The sequence below is a fragment of the Mus musculus genome, chromosome 10 (genome assembly GCF_000001635.26).
Source record: "Mus musculus strain C57BL/6J chromosome 10, GRCm38.p6 C57BL/6J".
In the NCBI taxonomy this organism is placed as follows: domain Eukaryota; kingdom Metazoa; phylum Chordata; class Mammalia; order Rodentia; family Muridae; genus Mus; species Mus musculus.
In genome coordinates, this window is record NC_000076.6 from 17892884 (window position 1) to 17914187 (window position 21304).

Consider the following 21304-nt stretch of genomic DNA (forward strand, 5'->3'; position numbering starts at 1 on the left):
CCCCCCCCCACCCCCACAAGTGTGAGGATTAAAGAAAGGCTTGAGCCACCACTGCCCAGCAGAGTCTAACACCTTGCGTTCTTTGTATGTTTTGGATATTAGCCCTCTATCAGCTGTAGGATTGGTAACAATCTTTTCCCAATCTGTTGGTTGCCATTTTGTCCTACTGACACTGTCTTTTACCTTACAGAAGCCTTGCAATTTAATGAAGTCCCATTTGTCAATTCTTGATCTTAGGGCACAAGCTATTAGTGTTCTGTTCAGAAATGTTTCCCCTATGCCCATGTGCTCCAGTCTCTTCTCCACTTTCTCCTCTATAAGTCTCAGTATCTAGTTTTATGTGGAGGTCCTTGATCCACTTGGACTTGAATTTTGTACAAGGAGATAAGAATGGGTCGATTTGCATTTTTCTACATACTGATCTCCAGTTGAACCAGCACCATTTGTTGAAAATGCTGTCTTCTTTCCACTGAATGGTTTTAGCTCCTTTGTCAAATATCGAGTGACCATAGGTGTGTGGGTTCATTTCTGGGTCTTCAATTCTATACCTCTGATCTGCCTGCCTGACTATGTACCAATATTATATAGTTTTTATCACTGTTGCTCTGTAATACACCTTGTTTGTCAGGGATGATGACTCCTCCAGAAGTTCTTTCATTGTTGAGAATAGTTTTTGCTATTCTGAGTTTTTTGTTATTCCAAGTGAATTTACAAATTGCTCTTTCTGACTCTATGAAGAATTGAGTTAGAATTTTGATGGGGATTGCATTGAATCTGTAGATTGCTTCAGCAAGATGGCCATTTTTACTATAATAATCCTGCCAATCCATGAGCATGGGAGATCTTTCCATCTTCTGAGATCTTTGATTTATTTCTTCAGAGACTTGAAGTTCTTCTCATACAGATCTTTCACTCGCTTGGTTAGAGTCATACCAAGGTATGTAATACTATTTATAACTATTGTGAAGGGTGTCATTTCCCTAATTTCTTCCTCAGCCTGTTTAGCCTTTGAGTAGAGAAAAGCTACTGATTTGAGTTAATTTTATATCCAGCCACTTTGCTGAAGTTGCTTATCAGCTATAGGAGATCTCTGGTGGAATTTTTGGGGTCACTTAAGTATACTATCATATCATTTGCAAATAGTGATATTTTTACTTCTTCCTTTCCAATTTGTATCCCTTGACCTCCGTTTGTTGTCTAATTGCTCTAGCTAGAACTTAGAGTACTATATTGAATAGATGGGTAGAGAGTGGGCAGCCTTATTTAGTCCCTGATTCTAGTGAGATTGCTTCAGGTTTCTCTCCATTTAGTTTGATGTTGACTATTGGTTTGCTGTATATTGCTTTTACTATGTTTAGGTATGGGCCTTGAATTCTTGATCTTTCCAAGCCTTTTAACATAAAGGGATGTTGAATTTTTTCAAATGCTTTCTCAGTATCTAATGAAATGATCATGTGGGTTTTTTGAGTTTGTTTCTTTAGTGGACTATGTTGATGAATTTCAGTATATTGAGCCATCCCTGCATCCCTGGGATGAAGCCTAATTGATTGTGATAAATGATCCTTTCAATTTGTTCTTAGATTCAGTTGGCAAGAATTTTTGTATTTTTGCATCTATGTTCATAAGGGAAATTGGTCTAAAGTTCTGTTTCTTTGTTGGGTCTTTGTGTGGTTTAGGTATAAACATAATTATGGCCTCATAGAACCAATTGGGTAGTGATCCTTCTATTTCTATTTTGTGGAATAGTTTGAAGAGTATTTGTATTAGGTCTTCTTTGAAGGTCTATAGAATTCTCCACTAAACCCGTCTGAACCTGGGCTTTTTTTTTTTTTTTTTTTTTTTTTTTTTCCGGTTGGGAGACCAAAAATGTCTGCTTCTATTTCTTTAGGAATTATGTGTTTAGATGGTTTATCTGATCCTGTTTTAACTTTGGCACCTGTTATCTGTCTAAAAAATTGTCCATTTCATCCAGATTTTCCAATTTTGTTGAATATAAGCTTGTGTACTAGGATCTGATGATTTTTTGAATTTCCACGGTTTCCATTATCATCTCTCCCTTTTCATTTCTGATTTTATTAATTTGGATACTGTCTCTCTACCCTCTGGTTTGTCTGGCTAAGAGTTTTCTTGTTGATTTTCTCAAAGTACCAGCTCCTGGTTTTGTTGGTTCTTTGTACAGTTCTTTTTGTTTCTATTTGGTTCATTTTAGCCCTGAGTTTGATTATTTCCTGGCATCTACTCCTCTTGGCTACCTTTGCTTCTTTCTATAACTTTCAAGTGTGCTGTCAAGCTGCTAGTTTATCCTCTCTCCAGTTTCTTTTTGGAGGCACTTAAGAGGTATTCCTCTTATTACAGCTTTCATTGTGTCCCATAAGCTTGGGTATGTTGTGCCTACATTTTCATTAAATTCTAAAGTCTTTAATTTCTTTATTTCTTCCTTGACCAAATTATCATGTACATGCATACTTTCTGTTGTTTTTGTTGGTGTTGAAGACCAGCCTTAGACCGTAGAGATCTGATAGGGTGCATGAGATTCCTTCAATCTTGTTGTATCTGTTGAGGCCTGTTTTGTGATCGATTATATGGTCAGTTTTGGAGAAGGTACCATGAGGTGCTGAGAAGGCAGCATATTCTTTTGATTTAGGATGAAATGTTCTATAAATATGTTAGATCCATTTGGTCATAACTTCTCTTACTTTCACTGTGTCTCTGCTTAGTTTCTGTTGACATGATCTGTCCATTGCTGAGAGTGGAGTGTTGAAGTCTCCCGCTATTATTTTGTGGGATACAATGTGTGCTTTGAGCTTTAGTAAAGTTTATGAGTGTGGGTGCCGTTGCATTTGGAGCCTAGATGTTCAGAATTGAGAGTTCATCTTGGTACATTTTTCCTTTGACCAGTATGAAGTGTCCTTCCTTATCCTTTTTGATAAGTTTTGGTTGAAAGTCGATTTTATTCGATATTAGAATGGCTACTCCAGCTTTTTTCTTGGGACCATTTGCTTGGAAAATTGTTTTCCAACCTTTTACTCTAAAGTAGTGCCTGTCTTTGACACTGAGGTGGGTTTCCTGTATGCAGCAAAATGCTGGCTCCTGTTTATGTATCCAGTCTGTTAATTTATGTCTTTTTATTGGGCAGTTGCATCCATTGATGTTAGGAGATATTAAGGAAAAGTGATTGTTGATCTCTGTTATATTTGATGTTATTTTTATGTTTGTGTGGCTATCTCCTTTTGGGTTTGTTGAAAGAAGATTACTTTCTTGCTTTTTCTAGTATGTAGTTTCCCTCCTTGTGTTGGTGTTTTCCATCTATTATCCTTTGTCGGGTTGGATTTATGGAAAGATATTGTGTAAATTTGGTTTTGTCATGGAAAATCTTGTTTTCTCCATCTATGGTAATTGAGTTTTGCTGGGTATAGCAGCCTGGGCTGGCATTTGTGTTCTCTTAGGGTCTGTATGACATCTGCCCAGGATCTTTTAGCTTTCATAGTCTCTGGTGAGAAGTCTGGTGTAATTCTGATAGGTCTGCCTTTATATGTTACTTGACCTTTTTCCCGTACTGCTCTTAATTGGTGCTTGATTCCTATGTGATGGGAGGAATTTCTTTTCTGGTCCAATCAATTTGGAGTTCTTTAGGCTTCTTGTACGTTTATGGGCATCTCTTTCTTTAGGTTAGGGAAGTTTTCTTCTATAACTTTGTTGAAGATATTTACTGGCTCTTAAAGTTGGGAATCTTCTCTCTCTTCTATACCTATTATCCTTAGGTTTGGTCTTCTCATTGTGTCCTGGATTTCATGGATGTTTTGGGTTGGGGTTTTTTTTACTTTTTGCATTTTCTTTGACTGTTGTGTCAATGTTTTCTATGGTATCTTCTGCACCTGAGATTCTCTCTTCCATCTCTTGTATTCTGTTGGTGATGCTTGTGTCTATGAATACTGATCTCTTTCCTAGGTTTTCTAACTCCAGGGTTGTCTCCCTTTGTGATTTTTTTTTTTATTGTTTCTATTCCCATTTTTAGATCCTGGATGGTTTTGATCAATCCCTTCACCTGTTTGTTGTGTTTTCCTGTAATTCTTTAAGGGATTTTTTGTTTGCTCTTCAAGGGCTTCTAGCTGTTTGCCTGTGTTCTCCTGTATTTCTTTAAGGGAGTTATTTAAGTCCTTCTTAAAGTCTTCTATCATCATCATGAGATGTGATTTTAAATCAGTCTTGCTTTTCTGGTGTGTTGGGAGTATCCAGAGCTTGCTGTCATGGGAGAACTGGGTTCTGATGATTCCAAGTAGCCTTGTTTTCTTTTATGTTCTTAAGCTTGCCTCCTGCCATCTGGTTATCTCTAGTGCTACCTGCCCTCCATATATGTTTGGAGCCTGTCCTTCCTGTGATCTTGGTTGTGTCAGAGCTCCTCAGAGTACACCTGTCTTTGTAATCCTGTGATTCTTGGATCCTGATTTCCTGGGTGTATCAGAGTTCCTGGGAATCAAACTCCCTCTGGGCCCCTGAGATCCTGGTGTGGCCAAGTTCCTGGGATTCTGTGATCCTGGTCGTGTTAGAGTGCCTGGGAGTGGAGCTTTCTCTGGATGTTTTGGGACTGGCTGCAGAGTTTTTACCCAACGTCTGTTCTGGGCACGAGCCCAGACCAGAAGGGTCCCTTGCCACTGGTTGGGTAAGGTTCCTGTGTCCCTTGATCTCGCTGGTCTCAGTTATTTCCGGTGGTGTTGGCACAGATGTCGTGTCCTCCTCACCTCTGATGCTATGATCCTGGGTGTGTTAAGCGTGTCTTAGAGTAGAGCTTCCTCTGGATGTTGTGGGACTGGCTGTCACAATTATTTCAAGTATTTTTTTTCCTTTCCTCCCCACTAAAAACTACTCTTAGATGTTTTCAAATATGATTGCTCTGTGTGAATCCATCACTCCAAATCAATGTATTAAGACACTGAAAGGTGGGACTTACCAAGAGGTGGTCTTTAGGCCACCTCACATATGTAGTAGATGTACAGTTTGATCTTCATGCAAGTTTCCCAACAACTGGAGTGGGGAGTGTCCCTCACTCTGTTGCCTGTGTGTAGATCCTGTTTCCCTAACTGGACTGCCTTATCTGGCTTCAGTGGAAGAGGATGTGCCTAGTCCTGCAGTAACAGGAGGTGTCAGGGTTGGTTGATACCCAGATGAGAGGTGACCACCCCCTTCTCAAAGGTGAAAGGAAGGGTGACTGGGGGAGGGAGGGGCTTTAAAGAGGGAATGTGGGGGGGGGGGCTGCGGTTAGGATGCAAAGTAAATAAATTGAGAAAAAAATAGTCTCCTAAGCTCAGATAATTGAATGTTTAGTCACCAGAGAATGGAACTGTTTGAAAACATTAGGATTGGGTGAGGCCTTGTTGGAGAAAGTATATCACTGGGGGTGAGCTTTGAGGTTTTGAAAGCCCGTGCAAGGCCCTGTATATCTCTCTGCCTGCAAATCGGGATGCAAAACTGCTCCAGTGCCTGCTTGCATTGCAACCATGCTCCCCAGCAGGCTTAAGCCTCTGAAACTATTTTCAAGTCCCTAATTAAATACTTTCCTGTATAAGTGTTGCCTTGGTCATGGTGTCTCTTCACAGCAATACAAAAGTAACTAAGGCAATGTCTAGTGGGGGCTTGGGTGTTTCAAAATCACACTTTTTACATTTTTCTTTAACACTTTCTATACCATAGAATTATGTATAACCAGAACAATAATTTTATAATATACATACAAAACAAGGGGAAGGCTGATTTGCTATTATTTTGCTGCAAAAGAAGCTTACATGTGATACATGTGTGTAAGCAGTGAAGAATTTCTAATTGTGGGTCCTGTCCCTGTTTTTTCTTTTTTTTATATTTATCTATCATGCATGTGCATGCACCAGAGCATACATGTTCTGTCAGAGGATGGCTTTCTCGAGCTGCTTCTCTCCTTCCACCATGTAAGGTCTGGGGATCAAACTCAACAAGTACCTTTATTTACTGAGCCATCTTGCTACTCTGGAATTTTCACTTTGGATTAGTTGCAGTAGTACTTTTGGAATGGCTTTCTGGGATTTTTTTAAACTCTGAGAATATCCCTACTTCTCTACTATCTTTTCTTACCAAACATCCCCGTTTCTCAAAAACTTCCAACAAAATCTAAAATGCAAAGTTTAATATTTGTTTCTAAAATTTTATTATTCTTAATACACACCTTTCACATACAGAAACCCTCTAACATCACACATGATTCCATAACCCAAATGCTTCAATTTTTATCAACATTCTTTAAGTATTTACACTGGCTTCCCTCAACAAAAGTGCAATCCAAGACATCTTGACAAGAAATCTTTGTAGACAACAACATATTTTTGAGCTGGTTTTCATGGTGTCCATTCATTATATTCTCTTTCAATTATCTGAAAAAATAATAAAGTCAACAAGGTATGAAGATGAACTAGGTTAGGCAGCATCCTGTCATGGGAACCACACCCTAAAGAAAAGTGCTTTTTCCTCACCTCTTCCCCAATCTCCCAACTAAAATTATTCAACAACTGCTTCAAGGACTTGAACAAAAAAATCAACAAGGTTAGAAAACAGGCACAAAGCAGACTGCACAGAAAAAGCACTGGTATTGTAGGACGACACGAGGAACTCAGAAAGGTAGTCTTGGTAGTCTAGCATGTTATGACTCAATCTGTTAAGTTTTATCATTTAAACATATAAAACTCTTTCTTCATGAGCTAATTTTTCCCAAAAAGGTATGAAAATTTCTTTTACTTAGAAAAATGAATCCCTTTTTCAAAAACTGGAAATTAAAGGATGTTGGAGAAGCCCCTCTGTAAGGGCTTCCCATGTGATCAGGTAATCAGAAACAGCAGAGAGCTGAGATGGCCTGAAGAAAATACGATCAGAAATTAGCTTGTCTCAAAACTGAAGCAATTTTACTTGCTCAAAGTATGGAACACTTTAAAAATAAATGACTAAAGATATTAAAGTAGATAAAAATCACTTTAAATTATTAGTCAATCTATGAGTTACTGAATCTATGAGTTACTCATCAGAAACAGAAGTTAGATCTCCTAGGTGACTGATACCCTTTACTGTCCCAACTACAATAGAAATGATAATCCTTCTTGACATAGACCAATTCTAATCAACGTGTTCAGGCAAAGACTGGTGAAAACATTAAGGTCAGAAGATTTCCAAAGTAAAATTTACCTTTATAGCAAGTATTGTATGCTTAGTTGTATTTTTTTTTTTCTCCAACCAGCCAAATTTTCCCTTCCAGACAAAAGTGAAATTAATGCACTAAAAGGCAAAAGGTAAGTATTGGAATGCAGGGCTCATGCTTCTTTTGTAAGACCATATACATAGTCCTCACTTTATCATCAACATAGCATCAAATGCAAATGTTATCCAACTGAAATAAGACCTCTTCCTTTTAGGGGCAGAAATCAATCTAAGGAACAAGAACGGAATGTGGCTTACAGCTCCACAGTGTCTTTTAACCTAAAGAACTCACGTGGTACAGTGAATAGATTGACTTCGGAACAATAACACAGTGAAATTTTACTAGAAAACGTCACCAGGTTAAAGAACTGCATTACAAGTATTTTATTTATTTTAAAAGAATCAGAAACACGAAGACAAATATGAATTTGAATAGAAACTTACCAAAATTTTAAACTTGAGTGTACAACAGACTCATAGGGAAACAGCTAATTCCTAATTACAGCTTTGTGCTTCGGAGACAAATTTGTAAGTATTATGTTATGTAGACCTCATGTAATTGCATTAAACACCACCTGACCAATAATGATTTCTGCTTGTCCTAGGCAAGTTTTTACAGATGTGAAACTTCAGATCATCAAACTATGAGTAACAAACCAACTGATGAAGAATATTCATCCAAAGATGAAGAGTTTTAGTTGGGTTCCTTAATGCTGATTCCATCAAATCACCAAGCAGTAGAATTTAAAACTCACTGGCAATAATGCTTAGACAATTTTGAAGAGAAACACCCACTGTATGTGTAGGGGGCATAAACCAAAAAAATGATATAAATATTTACATAAACTTCAAATTTGCCTAGTCATAAATGGGTAAGATTTAGTATTCTTTTAATATGTACTTCTATATCATACTTGAAAATACCAAATTGCTTCATAAGAAGTAAGTCTCTAATTCTAACTGTACAGGCCATGTCTTCAGCATATTGAAGTTTCCACATTCTCCTGCACAGAGGTTGGTTTGGAATACTTGGTCTGTATGCTACTTTTGCTTTAACCAACAGTGAGGGATCATGGGAATCTTTAGGATGATCTATTTTCAGATATGCTCTTTTGCATTACTGCTCCCAAAACTGAACTTACTTTTAAAAGAATAAAAACTATTCATCATTCTAACTGTCGCCTTCCTTCTTCAGATTGGCTCTGACTATGTGGCACTAGATATACTGAAAAGGAAGTGTGGCACAGGTGGTTCTGCAGCACAGCAGGCAGGCCAGAGGTTTACCTGCAAGGAGCTCTGGATACCAGGCAGCACTTCAGCAATGCAACCTGTAAATGCTGCCCATCAAAACCACCGAGTATACAGATTTTCTGTAGACTCTCTGACCACCTCTAGAGATACAGTTCAAATAACCAAAGTGTGTCTTTCTGCCTGCCTGATTCAGTGTGCATCATTTCCAAATTTGCTTCACAAGACCTGCTAGATTCAGCTCACCTACACAGCAACAGCTTTCACGTGTCATATAATTTGGATATTATTTCCAGTATGAAAACTGTTAAATTAGACAAATAGTCAAAGAAAGAGCACTCAGTTCTACTCTCAAATCATCTATCAGTGGGAGAAAATTGCACCTCAACCTGTGCTGAAAAACAGAGTCCAGACAGCCTAATACAGTACTGGCTGTCCAGGCTCAGGTGTACATTCACTTGTCATTTATTTCCCCAAGGCCCAGAGAACTAACAGTGAGTCTCAAGAAAGCTAACATTTAGTAAAAGCTCCCTCCCAACTCCTACCACACCTCTAGTTTAGCCAGATTCCCACCCCTAAATGGCACCCATTCTTCCTACTACCTTAGAACTCCATCAGACACTCTGCATGAGACTAAAACCCTACCAAACCTGCACAATTCCCCATCTGGCCTCCAGTCTTACCCACACATTGACATTTGGGAATCAGGAAAGGGCAAGAGGAAGTCCCCATTTTAGTGGCACAAATATACAAAGTAAACTCTGCTTCAAATTAGAAAAGAAATTAATGTCACAGAATGTTCCCCTATAAAAGATATGTAGTAAAGTAATAATATCAATAAAATAGCTATTACTAAAGCAAAGCTTTCATCAATAAGCTTCGAGAACTTTGAAGGAAGAGAATGGCTTCACGAAATGGTAGTCCAGGTTCCCACAGTGTGGACACTGCTGGACATTGCTGTACTCAGAGAAGTACTGCATCCCGATCCGTACGTCGATCACAGGCTTGCCACAATGCTTGCAATTCAGACGGGCCTGGGGAAACAGACATCATAAGCCACAATACCACTAGCTACCCAATATAGTCAAAAGCCACCTAATCAAAATGCTGGGAACTGACTGAGATTCAGCGAAACATCTCCATTATTAGCAGAATCAAGGCATGTACATCTAAGATGCATATTCTGACATTCGTCATCATCCTTCTAAAGACTACAGTCTCCCAGTTTCTCTCTTAATATGAGGTGCCTACCAATGAGAAAATTCTAAACAGTACTACCAACAGAGTTACCTAACAGCAATCAACATCTCCCTGGCTGATATGGCTATTTGCACCTGAATCTACATTAAAAAAAAAAAAAACTTTCCTGAAGAGTCCAGGTTTATTTCAAAAGCTCTTATACACTGTCATTTGTCTCTATATGACAGTTTTCTTTGATATAAAAGTAAAATCTCCCTAAAATATCCAAGCAAAATGGGCAATGCAGGCAAGAGTGTTGTGTATGTTGAGAGTCTGGAATTCACTATCACATGCCATCTTCACCTGCGCCTGTGCCTCTAACAGCACCATCCTGCAGCACTTCAGCAATAGATCTGGGAGCACAGTGGATAGGCAGAAATTACAGACCAAACAGTCTTGATTTAGAGCCTTCCTAAAAATCTGCTAACAAATCTGTCCTCAAGGCTTTCTTGTGAAGGAGCATGATGTGCATTTCAGATGATGAAAGGGGCACACACTGATAAATACCAAGCCCAAGAAAACAGAAAGCTGAACAGCTGGGATTTAAACTAAATGTGCTCCAAAGTGCACACTTCACCTACACACGCTATCTTTCCAAAGCCTAAAATGAACTCTCTTTTAACTACTTCATCCCTCTGAGTCTTCAGGAAAGTTCTCTCTAACCTCTTATTCTTTTCAGATAACCAAATACTACTTATTGTTGGCTCAGACTTATTTGAAGACTTTCCTGAATACTTGAGAACTGTCTACAAGGTGTATCTTCACGGTGAATATTTTCAATTGTTTAATAATAATAATAATAATAATAATAATAATAATAATAACAACAACAACAACAACAGTAATCAAACAGGTTTTCTGTTTCAGTTGAGGGACAGAAAATATAATCTTGGCATATATCAGTTTCAAGAATGAACATACAGTGCAGACAAAAGGATTGGTGGGCAAGATGCCAGTCTGTATTTCTAACTGAATACATGGAAATGCCACACCCGTTCAACAACAAGTAGAAAGAACACCAGAATAGGAATCACATGTTTTAGTCACAGCTGTGACACGATTTATGTAGATCTGGAGAAAACTTTCAAAACCTTGAGTCATCCATTATAAGCATCCATTCAGAAAGCTGAATGAGCTCTGGCAAGGTCCCATGCAATGCTAAAATGCCATGAGCTTTATTTAATATAGCCCAAATCTTTGTTCATGTCCTCACTTCCTTAAGAGGCTAACCCTCCTGCTACATCATCTATGTACACAGAAAAGGCACCACACTCCCTTTGGTTTCTATCATCTTACGAATGGACACTAAAGCATGACAGTGAGTAACTGGAAGATCACAGTAACTCAATCAAAGCTAACCTGGAATCTGGAAATGTGGTCAGAACACCACCAGAACAGGAGACTAAGGTCTTCCGGTTTGTGCCTTAGCTCTTCATACCCAAATCCCACCTGGAAAAAGCTGGTCTTCCAGGAGTGCAGACACACCTGAGAGCACAGGTGAGAACACCACTTTTGCTCAAATACCTGGCCCAAGAGGGACCCGCCTGGAGCCCTAATGAGGACACAGGAACTGAGAAGCAGCTGAGGATAGAATCTTTCTGGATTCCATCTGCACCCAGAGCTGACCCTGTGCCACAGTTCTCCATATACAAATTCCACCTGGAAAGAGCTAGTCTCACAGGAATGCTGACACACAGGCTTAGGGACAAGCCACAGTAAGAGATAGCAAGACCAGCTAACACCACAGATAACCAGATGGTAAGAAGCAAGCATAAGAACATAAGCAAAAGAAAATAAGGCCACTTAAAATCATCAGAACCTACCCACCACAAAGCCCTGGATACTCCAACACATCAGAAAAGCAAGACTCTGATTTTAAAAATCACATCTCTTTAAGAAGGACTTAAATAACTCCCTTAAAGAAATACAGGAGTACACAGGCAAACAGCTAGAAGCCCTTAAAGAGCAAACACAAAAATCCCTTAAAGAATTATAGGAAAACACAACCAAACAGGTGAAGGGATTGAACAAAACCATCCAGGATCTAAAAATGGAAATAGAAACAATAAAAAAAATCACAAAGGGAGACAACCCTGGAGTTAGAAAACCTAGGAAAGAGATGAAGAGTCATAGATGCAAGCATCACCAACAGAATACAAGAGATAGAAAAGAGAATCTCAGGTGCAGAAGATACCATAGAAAACATTGACACAACAGTCAAAGAAAATGCAAAAAGTAAAAAAACCCCAACCCAAAACATCCATGAAATCCAGGACACAATGAGAAGACCAAATCTAAGGATAATAGGTATAGAAGAGAGAGAAGATTCCCAACTTAAAGGGCCAGTAAATATCTTCAACAATGTTATAGAAGAAATCATCCCTAACCTACAGAAAGAGATGTCCATAAACATACAAGAAGCCTAAAGAACTCCAAATTGATTGAACCAGAAAAGAAATTCCTCCAGTCACAAAATAATCAAAACACCAAATGCACTAAATAAAGAAAGAATATTAAAAGCAGTAGGGGAAAAAGGTCAAGTAACATATAAAGGCAGACCTATAAGAATTACACCAGACTTTTCACCAGAGACTATGAAAGCTAGAAGATTCTGGGCAAATGTTATACAGTCCTTAAGAGAACACAAATGCCAGCCAAGGCTACTATACCCAGCAAAACTCTCAATTACCATAGATGGAGAAACCAGGATATTCCATGACAAAACCAAATTTACACAGTATCTCTCCACAAATCCAACTCTAGAAAGGATAACAGATGGAAAACACAAGAAGGGAAACTACACCCCAGAAAAAGCAAGAAAGTAATCTTCCTTCAACAAACCCAAAAGAAGATAGCCACACAAACATAATTCCACCTCTAAGAACAAAAATAATAGGAAGCAACAATCTCTACTCCTTAATAGAAATACCTAAAGAAATGTTCAACATCCTTAGTCATCAGGGAAATGCAAATCAAAACAAGATATTCCACTTCACACCAGTCAGAATGGCTAAGATCAAAAACTCAGGTGACAGCAGACACTGGCAAGGATGTGGAGAAAGAGGAACACTCCTCTATTGCTAGTGGGATTGCAAGCTGGTTGAACCACTCTGGAAATCAGTCTGATGGTTCCTCAGAAATTTGAAATCAGTTATACCACTCCTGGGTATATACCCAGAAGATGCTCCAACATGTAATAAGGACACATACTCCACTATGTTCATTGCAGCCATATTTATAATAGCTAGAAACAACCCATATGTTCCTCAACAGAGGGATGGATATAAAAAATGTGGTACATTTACATAATGGAATACTACTCACCTATTAAAAACAATGACTTCAAGAAATTTGCAGGCAAATGCATGGATCTAGAAAATATCCTGAGAGAGGTAACTCAGTCACAAAAGAACACACATGGTATGTACTCACTGATAAGTGGATATTAGGCAAGGATTGTGGAATACCTATGATAGAACTCATGGGCCACATGAAGCTCAAGAGGAAGGAAGACCAAAGAGTGGATGCTTCAGTACTATTTAGAAGGGGGAGCAATATAATCAAAGGAAATAGAGGGTGGAAAAGAATTGGAGGAAGAGAGGAATGGGAGAGGAAAAAGAGGGGCAGAATCAGGTATGGGAGGAGATGGAGGAGATGTACAGAGGGTCAGGAAATCAACAGAGATGTGTAGCAATGGGGGATGGGCAACTGGGGGTAGCAACCAGAAAGTCCCAGATGCCAGGAAACAAAGAGCCTATCAGGATCCCATGGAGATGCTTAGCATACCTGTTGTGACCATATCCAGAGGTTAGGCACTCCACCCCCCAAACCCAGGTTGAGGGATGGGGCCACCCAACCAGCTCCAAAATTTTAACCCTGAAATAAAGGAAATACTGAGACAAATAGTGAAACAGAGACCGAAGATCCTTCCCACATGCAGACACCAAACCCAGACACTATTACTGATGCCAAGAAGTGTTTGCTGACAGAAGCCTGATACAGCTGTCTCCCGAGAGGCTCTGCCAGATTCTGACCAATACAAATACAGATGCAGATGCTCAAAGCCAACCATCGGACTGAGCACAGGGATCCCAATGGAGGAGTTAGGGGAAGGACTGAAGGAGCTGAAGGGGCCTTATCTGACATCAATGGGAGGGGAGGCCCTTGGTCCTGTGAAGGCTCAATGCCCCAGTGCAGAGGAATGCTAGGGCAGTGAAACAGGAGTGGGTGGGTGGGGAAGCATCCTCATAGAAGCAGGGTAAAGGGGGACGGGACAGGGGGTTTGCAGAGGGGAAACCGGAAAAGGGGATAACATTTGAAATGTAAACAAATAAAATGTCCAATTAAAAAAAAAAAAGAAAGAAAGAAAAGAGAACTAGTCAACCTTATCCAAAACCAAAAGACATAGGAAGAAGGCTATCCACCTCGCTCACAAGCACATTTCTCTTCTGTAAAACACTAATGAGCAAAAAAGAGGGGAACTACTGTCTGTGGCTTTGAACTCAACACAAACAGGTCACCTACTAATCAAACTGATACTAGAAGAATATTTTTTAAAAATGAAGTTACAATGGTAATGATACAAACTCCTATTGTAGCCACAGTGTAATACTCACTATCTGTAAAGGATATGGGTTAACACAATGCCAGCAGAGAACATCTGCTACCCAGAGTCACCCACCAGGGAAGGATGTAATACGCCTTCCTCAAGTATGTTGAATAATAATAATTCCGGTATTCCTTGGGATTTTATCCCTTTGGTTTCTATTTCTTATTTAATGGGGTTTTGTGTCAGCACCTCCTCCTTTCCTTTCCTACAAGTCAGGAAAGAATAGTGCTGCTTCTAGCACTTGAGGAATTATAAAGCTTTCTGGTCAATGTCATATAACTTAAGTGGGAGATACTGGGTTTTGCAAACATCTCACAGAAAGTACGCAATTGGTGAATTTTTTTCTGTTCTAGGAAAAAAATTTCCTTTTCAGTTTAAATTAAAACCCTTTGTTACAGATTTGTAGTATAAATTAATCTCACAAAATGAGAAAGTTATAAGCAAAATGAAAACTAAAGAAACCATACACAGATACCTAACCCCCTGGGCCACCTACCCAACTGCTGATAATCAGAGAGCACTTTCATGCTGTCTCAAAGGAAGCAAGGTGCTTTGCAGTTTTATTTTAGTTTTGATTTAACAGATAAAAAGTATTCCAAATCTACTTCTCTCTATGCCCCCTCTCTTTGTGAGTGTGTGTGTATGTGTATATATGTGTGTGTTTCCCTTTGACTAAACAGTATTTTACCTTACCTGAATTTTTATTCCTTAGACGGACACCATGACCAAACCCTCATACCTCACACGCCAAGTACCCACAAAGCAGCCTTTAATTCTCTAAGTTAACTTGGTGACAAAAGCCCATAGGTATCTACTGCACCTTCAGTTCAGCTGATACCAACCTGACAGCAGGGAGAGGCAGCCAGGATGTCGTAGGTATACATGGTGCCCAGCTGGTGCCAGCTGCCGTCCCATCGTGACTTGCATTTGATGCAGATAATCTTGTGAACCCCTTCCAGGCAGTCCACACACACTGCATACAGATGCATGAGTCTCCCTGCACAAAGAAAACACAAGAGTGAAGGTGCAAAACAACTTTATCCCCAGTGCTGATAAAAAGCCCCCATCATCAACAAAAAGCAAATGTTTTATTTGAGTAAATAATTTAGTCTTGGTATCGACAGCCCAGAACTTTTACAAAAGTCACAATTACTATGTTAACATTCCTCAATCCCAAAACTGCTATCACCACAGCTAACTTAGAAACTAGAATTATATAGTACTTGTGATACATTAGAAATTCAATATAATATTTACTGAGCTTTTAAAAGTCACAACCTCAATTTCTTCACTGTTTATCCAGGACTTAATGTCTATATAAGAAAAGGTCGTCCAAATATATGGAAGGGTAAGCATTCAAATTAGTAAGCATGTCTAGGATGCTCCTGGGCCATGTGTAACAGCAACACTGCTGAGAGCAGGGAGCGCTAGAACACAGCACAGTGGCTTCTTAATCAGAGTGCGCTGCTATCTAACGCAGACTGAGGGTTTTTACCATTACCTTGCCAGGACCAGCAGCTCTCTCTCCCTTCTCTACTGCAAAGACTTCTAGTTGTCTTTGGAGAGAACATTTTCATTGCATTTGTTTACATGGCCCGATTCCTCCTCGAGAGCAGGAGCCACACCTCATTCTTCCTTGTCAATTTGGTATCCAGCACAATGTCCACAGTGTGAAAAGCTCTGAGTGCTGAATGAGTGGATGGAGCATGGTAACAGCCAAGAACACTATAAACTGGGAGGTGGGGTCTCTGCCAAAACCGGGGCGACTGCAAGAGCTCCTTGCAGTACCACCCACCTATGTTCTAAAACACTGAAAACAAGGTCTCATATGCCATACAACTGAGTTCCTGGGACCATATCCAAGTCAATTTAATTATCTATGAACCACTAGAACACTTCCTTTCCAGTCTCTTCCTACAGTGCTCAATGATACATCAGGACTGCTAGTGGAAGTTAACACAGACACAGAAGGTGCTGGTAACAATGGCTGTGATGGTGAAGACAGGAATGTTCACTGTGCACTTACCCTGTGCCATGAGCGTTCCATACATCCTTTCATTTAACTTTCACTGCAACACTACAAAGGGCTCATGACTTTTATTCCCATTTCAAACAGGAGAGGCAGATGCTTAAAGAGTCTAGGCAGCTTGGGAATGCTTACAAAGAAAATAAGGAGCCAAAACGAGATTCAATTCATGTCTCACTTGACTCTAAACTTACAGGCAAACAAACTCTTGGGAAGCCCAAGTCGAAACTTAGTTTCAGGAATTGTTTTCTATTACTATTCCATGATGTCCTATAAAGAGAATTTCTGAGCCATAGAAAAGATTCTGTAAGCAGTGTCCTAATAGCACAATCACATACGATGCACAGTAGCAAAGAAGGCCATCGAATCGCTCTTAAATAGACCAGTGTTACTTAGAAAGACCAAATAAAACCATTTTCTCAACCTGAGAGCAGGGTCTGGAGACAAAGCTGGGGAAGGCCCAAAGGATTAAGGGGCAGAGCAAGGGAATAACAACCCAATGAGCACAGTAAACATCTCACCAACATAAAATCAACTGTGAACTGTGGAATCCTGTGCCCTAGAATGTGGCCATCCTGTTGGGAGCTGGAAATGCTTTATAAATGTGGCTGGCCTAAGAGCTCACTATAAATAAGATCACCCAGAGTTCCGAGGTACAGCAATAGAAACACTGACCCATGACTAATGCCTTAGTTGTGGTACTGGTGACTTCTCTAGCATTTATTAAACCTCTTGACCAGATTCTAAAATCAGCAGTTAGTTCTTGGTACCTCTGTAGAGTGTACCAAGCACAGCCATTATCTCTGTATACTTGCCTCTTTCTCCATCCTCTCTCTGATCAACACCTTAAGGATTTAGCCTTGAGTGCTATCACACTGCTTCTTTTCATTTCCAAGATTTCGCCACCAATGTTAAAAATAATATCCCACATGTTCACCAGAAATGCTTCTTTCTAACAGTGCTTGCTAGGTTTCTTCACAGAAAGTTAACTAAATATATACAAATAACCTCATCTTCTTTCCCATAAAATCAGTATTTTTCCAACCTTGTCTACTCTAGCCTGTAAAAATGTCTTTTATATGGTTTGGAATCAAAGTGAACTAAAGAAGACCCTTCATTTTCACAGCCAAAGACTCTCCAAATCTGTAATTTTCCTTAAGTCTCCTGCAGATATTCCTTCCTTTTAGTTCCCACCATCTACAAACAGTAGTTTCTTTATCTTCATGCATACAGATGTGACAAAATTTCAACTCTGTCTCCAGGTTACAAACTTTTCAAGCAGCTTTTTTTTAGTATATTAGGGTTTTTTTTTTAATGCTGAAAACTTTTAAATTCAAATTCATAATAACACGGCAAAGGGCTTCTTTGGCTTGAAAGAAATACCCCACCTGCTCCCACATCTCCTATTCCATACTGCCTCCTCAAGAACCAAACCCAAGAACTGGCCCTTTCTTCCTTGGAAATCTCAGAGCGCTCAGAGTACAGGATGTACATACTAGGCATGTGCTACTTACTAATTCCATGTATGATGCTACTATTCACAGGCTCGGGCTCAGTACAGTTAAGTTATATAAGTTAGCACATAAAAAGCATTTTATATACTAAGACATATACTAATGATCCCACGCAGCACATGTGCAAAGTTTGACTGATGATAGATGTAGCACCCTAATTCGTTTCCATAAAGTGTGGTACAAGTTTTAAGGTGTAGAAATAAAGGTATTTCCATCCATTTTCCTCTAAAATTACTAGGAGTTATGCTAAATAAGAAACAAAAACCCTACCTCTAAAACACAGGAAGAAACCTAAGTGCCATCTAATGGTATTTCTGCCTTTAGCTGTTCCCTTTCCTACCCTGGCAAGGGTGCCCTGCGTTAGTTGAGCACACTATTCAATACATTCTACTGAGAGCAGTTGTTTTGACTCTATAGCTGAATAAAATCATACGGCAGCATTTGTCTTTCAGTACCTGACCTATTTCATTTAATTATGCCCTCTAGCTTCATGCATTTGAATAAGTAGAAGGTGAATCCTCACCCCCTTCTACTTCTAGTGGGGTATAGCAAAGCCACCAGAGAAAACTGCACACAGTTCCCTCAAAAAAAAAAAAAAAAAAGAAAGAAAAAAAAGAAAAAGAAAGAAAAGAAAAAGAAAAAGAAAAAAAAACTAAAAAATAGGGGCTGGACAGATGGCTCAGCGGCTAATAGCACTGACTGCTTGTCCAGAGGTCCTGAGTTCAATTCCTAGCAACCACATGGTGACTCACAACCATGTATAATGGGATCGAATGCCCTCTTCTGGTGTGTCTGAAGACAGAGACAGCATACTCATATATATTCAATAAATAAATCTTTAAAAAAGAAAAAAGAAGAATATTTTTAAAAAAAAACTAAAAAAATAGGCCAGGGATAGTGGCCCACACCTTTAATCCCAGCACTCTGGAGGAAGAGCCATACTGATCTCTGAGGTTGAGGCCACCCGATCTATAGGAAGTTCCAGGCCAGCCAAGGCTACACTCTAAGATTCTGTTTCAAAAATAAACACATAAATAAAAATTATGAATTACCTAATAATAGAATGGTTTGACTTGTGTAACTAGAATTATATAATTCTTGACTTGTGTAATTATTAGAATTAATTAGAATTACCACATGATCCAGAGGTCAAATCAGTATGTCAGAAGTACAGGTATTCCCATATTCACTGCAGTATTCCTCACAAAAGCTACAGAATCAAACTAAGTGTCCATTACAAGATTAAATGACAAAGAAAATATTTTGTTTACATACATATACACACATATTTAGCAACCAAAGAAATTTAATCATACTTCCATTAAATGGATATACCTGAAGGACATTTTATTAAGTAATAAATAAACCAGGCACAAAAAGACTGATACCATGTGATCCACATAGCTGTGTGATGTACAAGGATGAAGTACAGTGGTTACCTCTCCTAGGGAAGAGAGAGACACTGGGGTGGGAGGAAGAGGCTAGTTAATGGGCAAACAACTATATTGTTAGGAGGAGTAAAAGTGCTAATGTTTCACTGTATTGTAGTGACTACAGTTCATTATATATTTTTCAAAATTAGTAGGATTTGGAACATTCTTATCACATAGATTATAAATATGAAGTGAATGGAATCTTCAGTACCCTAATCTTATTACATAATATAAACAGGCACAAAAACATTACACTACAATCCGTTCAATTAGAAGCACAACTTAAAAAAAAAAACCTCAAATTAACCTAATGGAGGATAAAGGTGGGCATGGCTAACAGAGAACCCATTCCATGGGAGTTCCAGAAGCCAACCTGTCTATCACCGGTTGGATGAGAAACCGTCCTAACCAACCCAGCCATGAAACCATGAGAGGGCTTAAGTCCCTTGAGGCCACTGGGCTTTGGGGAGTTTCACTTTACAACAAAAACTAAAGAATTCCTGAGAACCACACAGAACATCCACAGAAGACTACCCTGTAACTGCAACCTTTCTCTTACTCTGAAAGATAAGAAAAGAAATTGCATCTGAGAAACAAGAATGTTTCTTGGTTTTTTGGCGGCACATGCTTTTAACCCCAGCATTTGGGGGGCAGAGCCAGGAATATCTCTTCTAGGCCAGCCTGATCTACATAGTGAGTGTCTCAAAAAAGCAAGCACACAAAAGATCCTAGAAATTCAAAATACTAGAAGAGAAATCTAAAGAAACATTCCATTTCCAGAAGGTTTAACAGAGTAACACATAACAGAAAAACACAGGATTTTCTTTCCCGTCAAAAGAAAGTCAGAAATGTCAAGCTAAGAGGTACAATATCACACATTAAGTGGAAAGAGAGAAATTTATCAAAGTTTTGTATTTATAATACAAAAGCAAAGTTTCTCCAAAGTGAGGATCTAAGTTTCTGTACTCAATCAATAATCCAAGACAGCCCACAGTCTGTGAAGGCAGAGGAGCTGAGAAACCACAATATATAGTAGGATTTCCTAACAGGAGAGAGAGTAAGGGAGAAGTCAACTTCTTTAAAGAGGACAGAGATTGGGGGTTGGGGGTTCAGACTTCAAGACAGTAACGAGGTAAGACAGGAGATAGTAAAGAAACACTTTCTAAGTTTCCAAAAATAAATGTTTGTAATTTAAAGGACTGCATGACCCGGCTAGGTAACAACCAAGTGTTTAGGAATGAATGAAGGCATTCTCAAACTTCCAATGTCGCAGCTTCTGAGGGTGTCTGAGGGAAAAAGTAAAGAAAAGAAAATATGGGTTAGAAGGCAAGACATAAAGCATGAGAAATAAGAAAGGCTTTCCTTCAAGTCCAGCAGGTCCTGAGTTCTTCAGGACAGAATAGAGAGAGCATAGAAATGAAAGCCTTCAGAAGAGATGTTTACAGAAGAAAAGAAACTTCAAAAAATGTTAAGTGTGTAGAAATGCTTTAGAAAAGTGGTTTACAAAGCTGCTAGATGAGAGCAACTGCCCAAAGTTAAAACAAAAAATAAATACACCACTCTCAGGCACTTGAACCTTAAGACGCTAAACCAACGGTTAGTTCTCAATAATAAGTCTTCCCAGGTCTGTGACTGCACCAAGCCTGGGTTACAGAGTGAGACCTTTGCCTCCAAAAACCAAAACAACAAACACATGGTAATGGAAGAAATGAACTCTAATTTTTAAAAGTATCCCTTTCAAGGGATATAATGAAGAAAAATATATGTGTGTGTGTGCACGTGTATACACGTATACACACGTGTATACATACATATATATATATGTATATATATGTATGTATATATATATACATACATACACGCGCACGCACACACACACACACACACACACACACACACACACATATATATATATATATATAATGTTCAACACCATTAACATAGAGTAGAAACACTAGGGATTTATCTCCAAAGGAAAGAGATCCGTAGTCATCCATCTTATGTGCCAGTCTTATCAAAAGAT

The 21304-nt window shown here is 39.0% G+C and overlaps 1 protein-coding gene across 2 annotated transcripts in view; it reads right to left on the reverse strand.

The window, feature by feature from the left end:
• Positions 1-6156: 6156 nt before the first annotated feature.
• Heca (hdc homolog, cell cycle regulator) overlaps positions 6157-21304 on the reverse strand; it is a 49028-nt gene continuing 33880 nt past the window's right edge. Inside the window, exons 3-4 of one of the 2 annotated variants that reach the window (XM_006512783.4) lie at positions 15151-15305; positions 6157-9494 (exon numbers count right to left, since the gene is read on the reverse strand). In XM_006512783.4, the coding sequence (XP_006512846.1) occupies positions 9330-9494; positions 15151-15305 (320 nt within the window). In that variant the 3' untranslated portion in view covers positions 6157-9329. The remainder of the gene's footprint in view (positions 9495-15150; positions 15306-21304) is intronic. The other variant, NM_001033432.3, reaches the window with a different exon arrangement.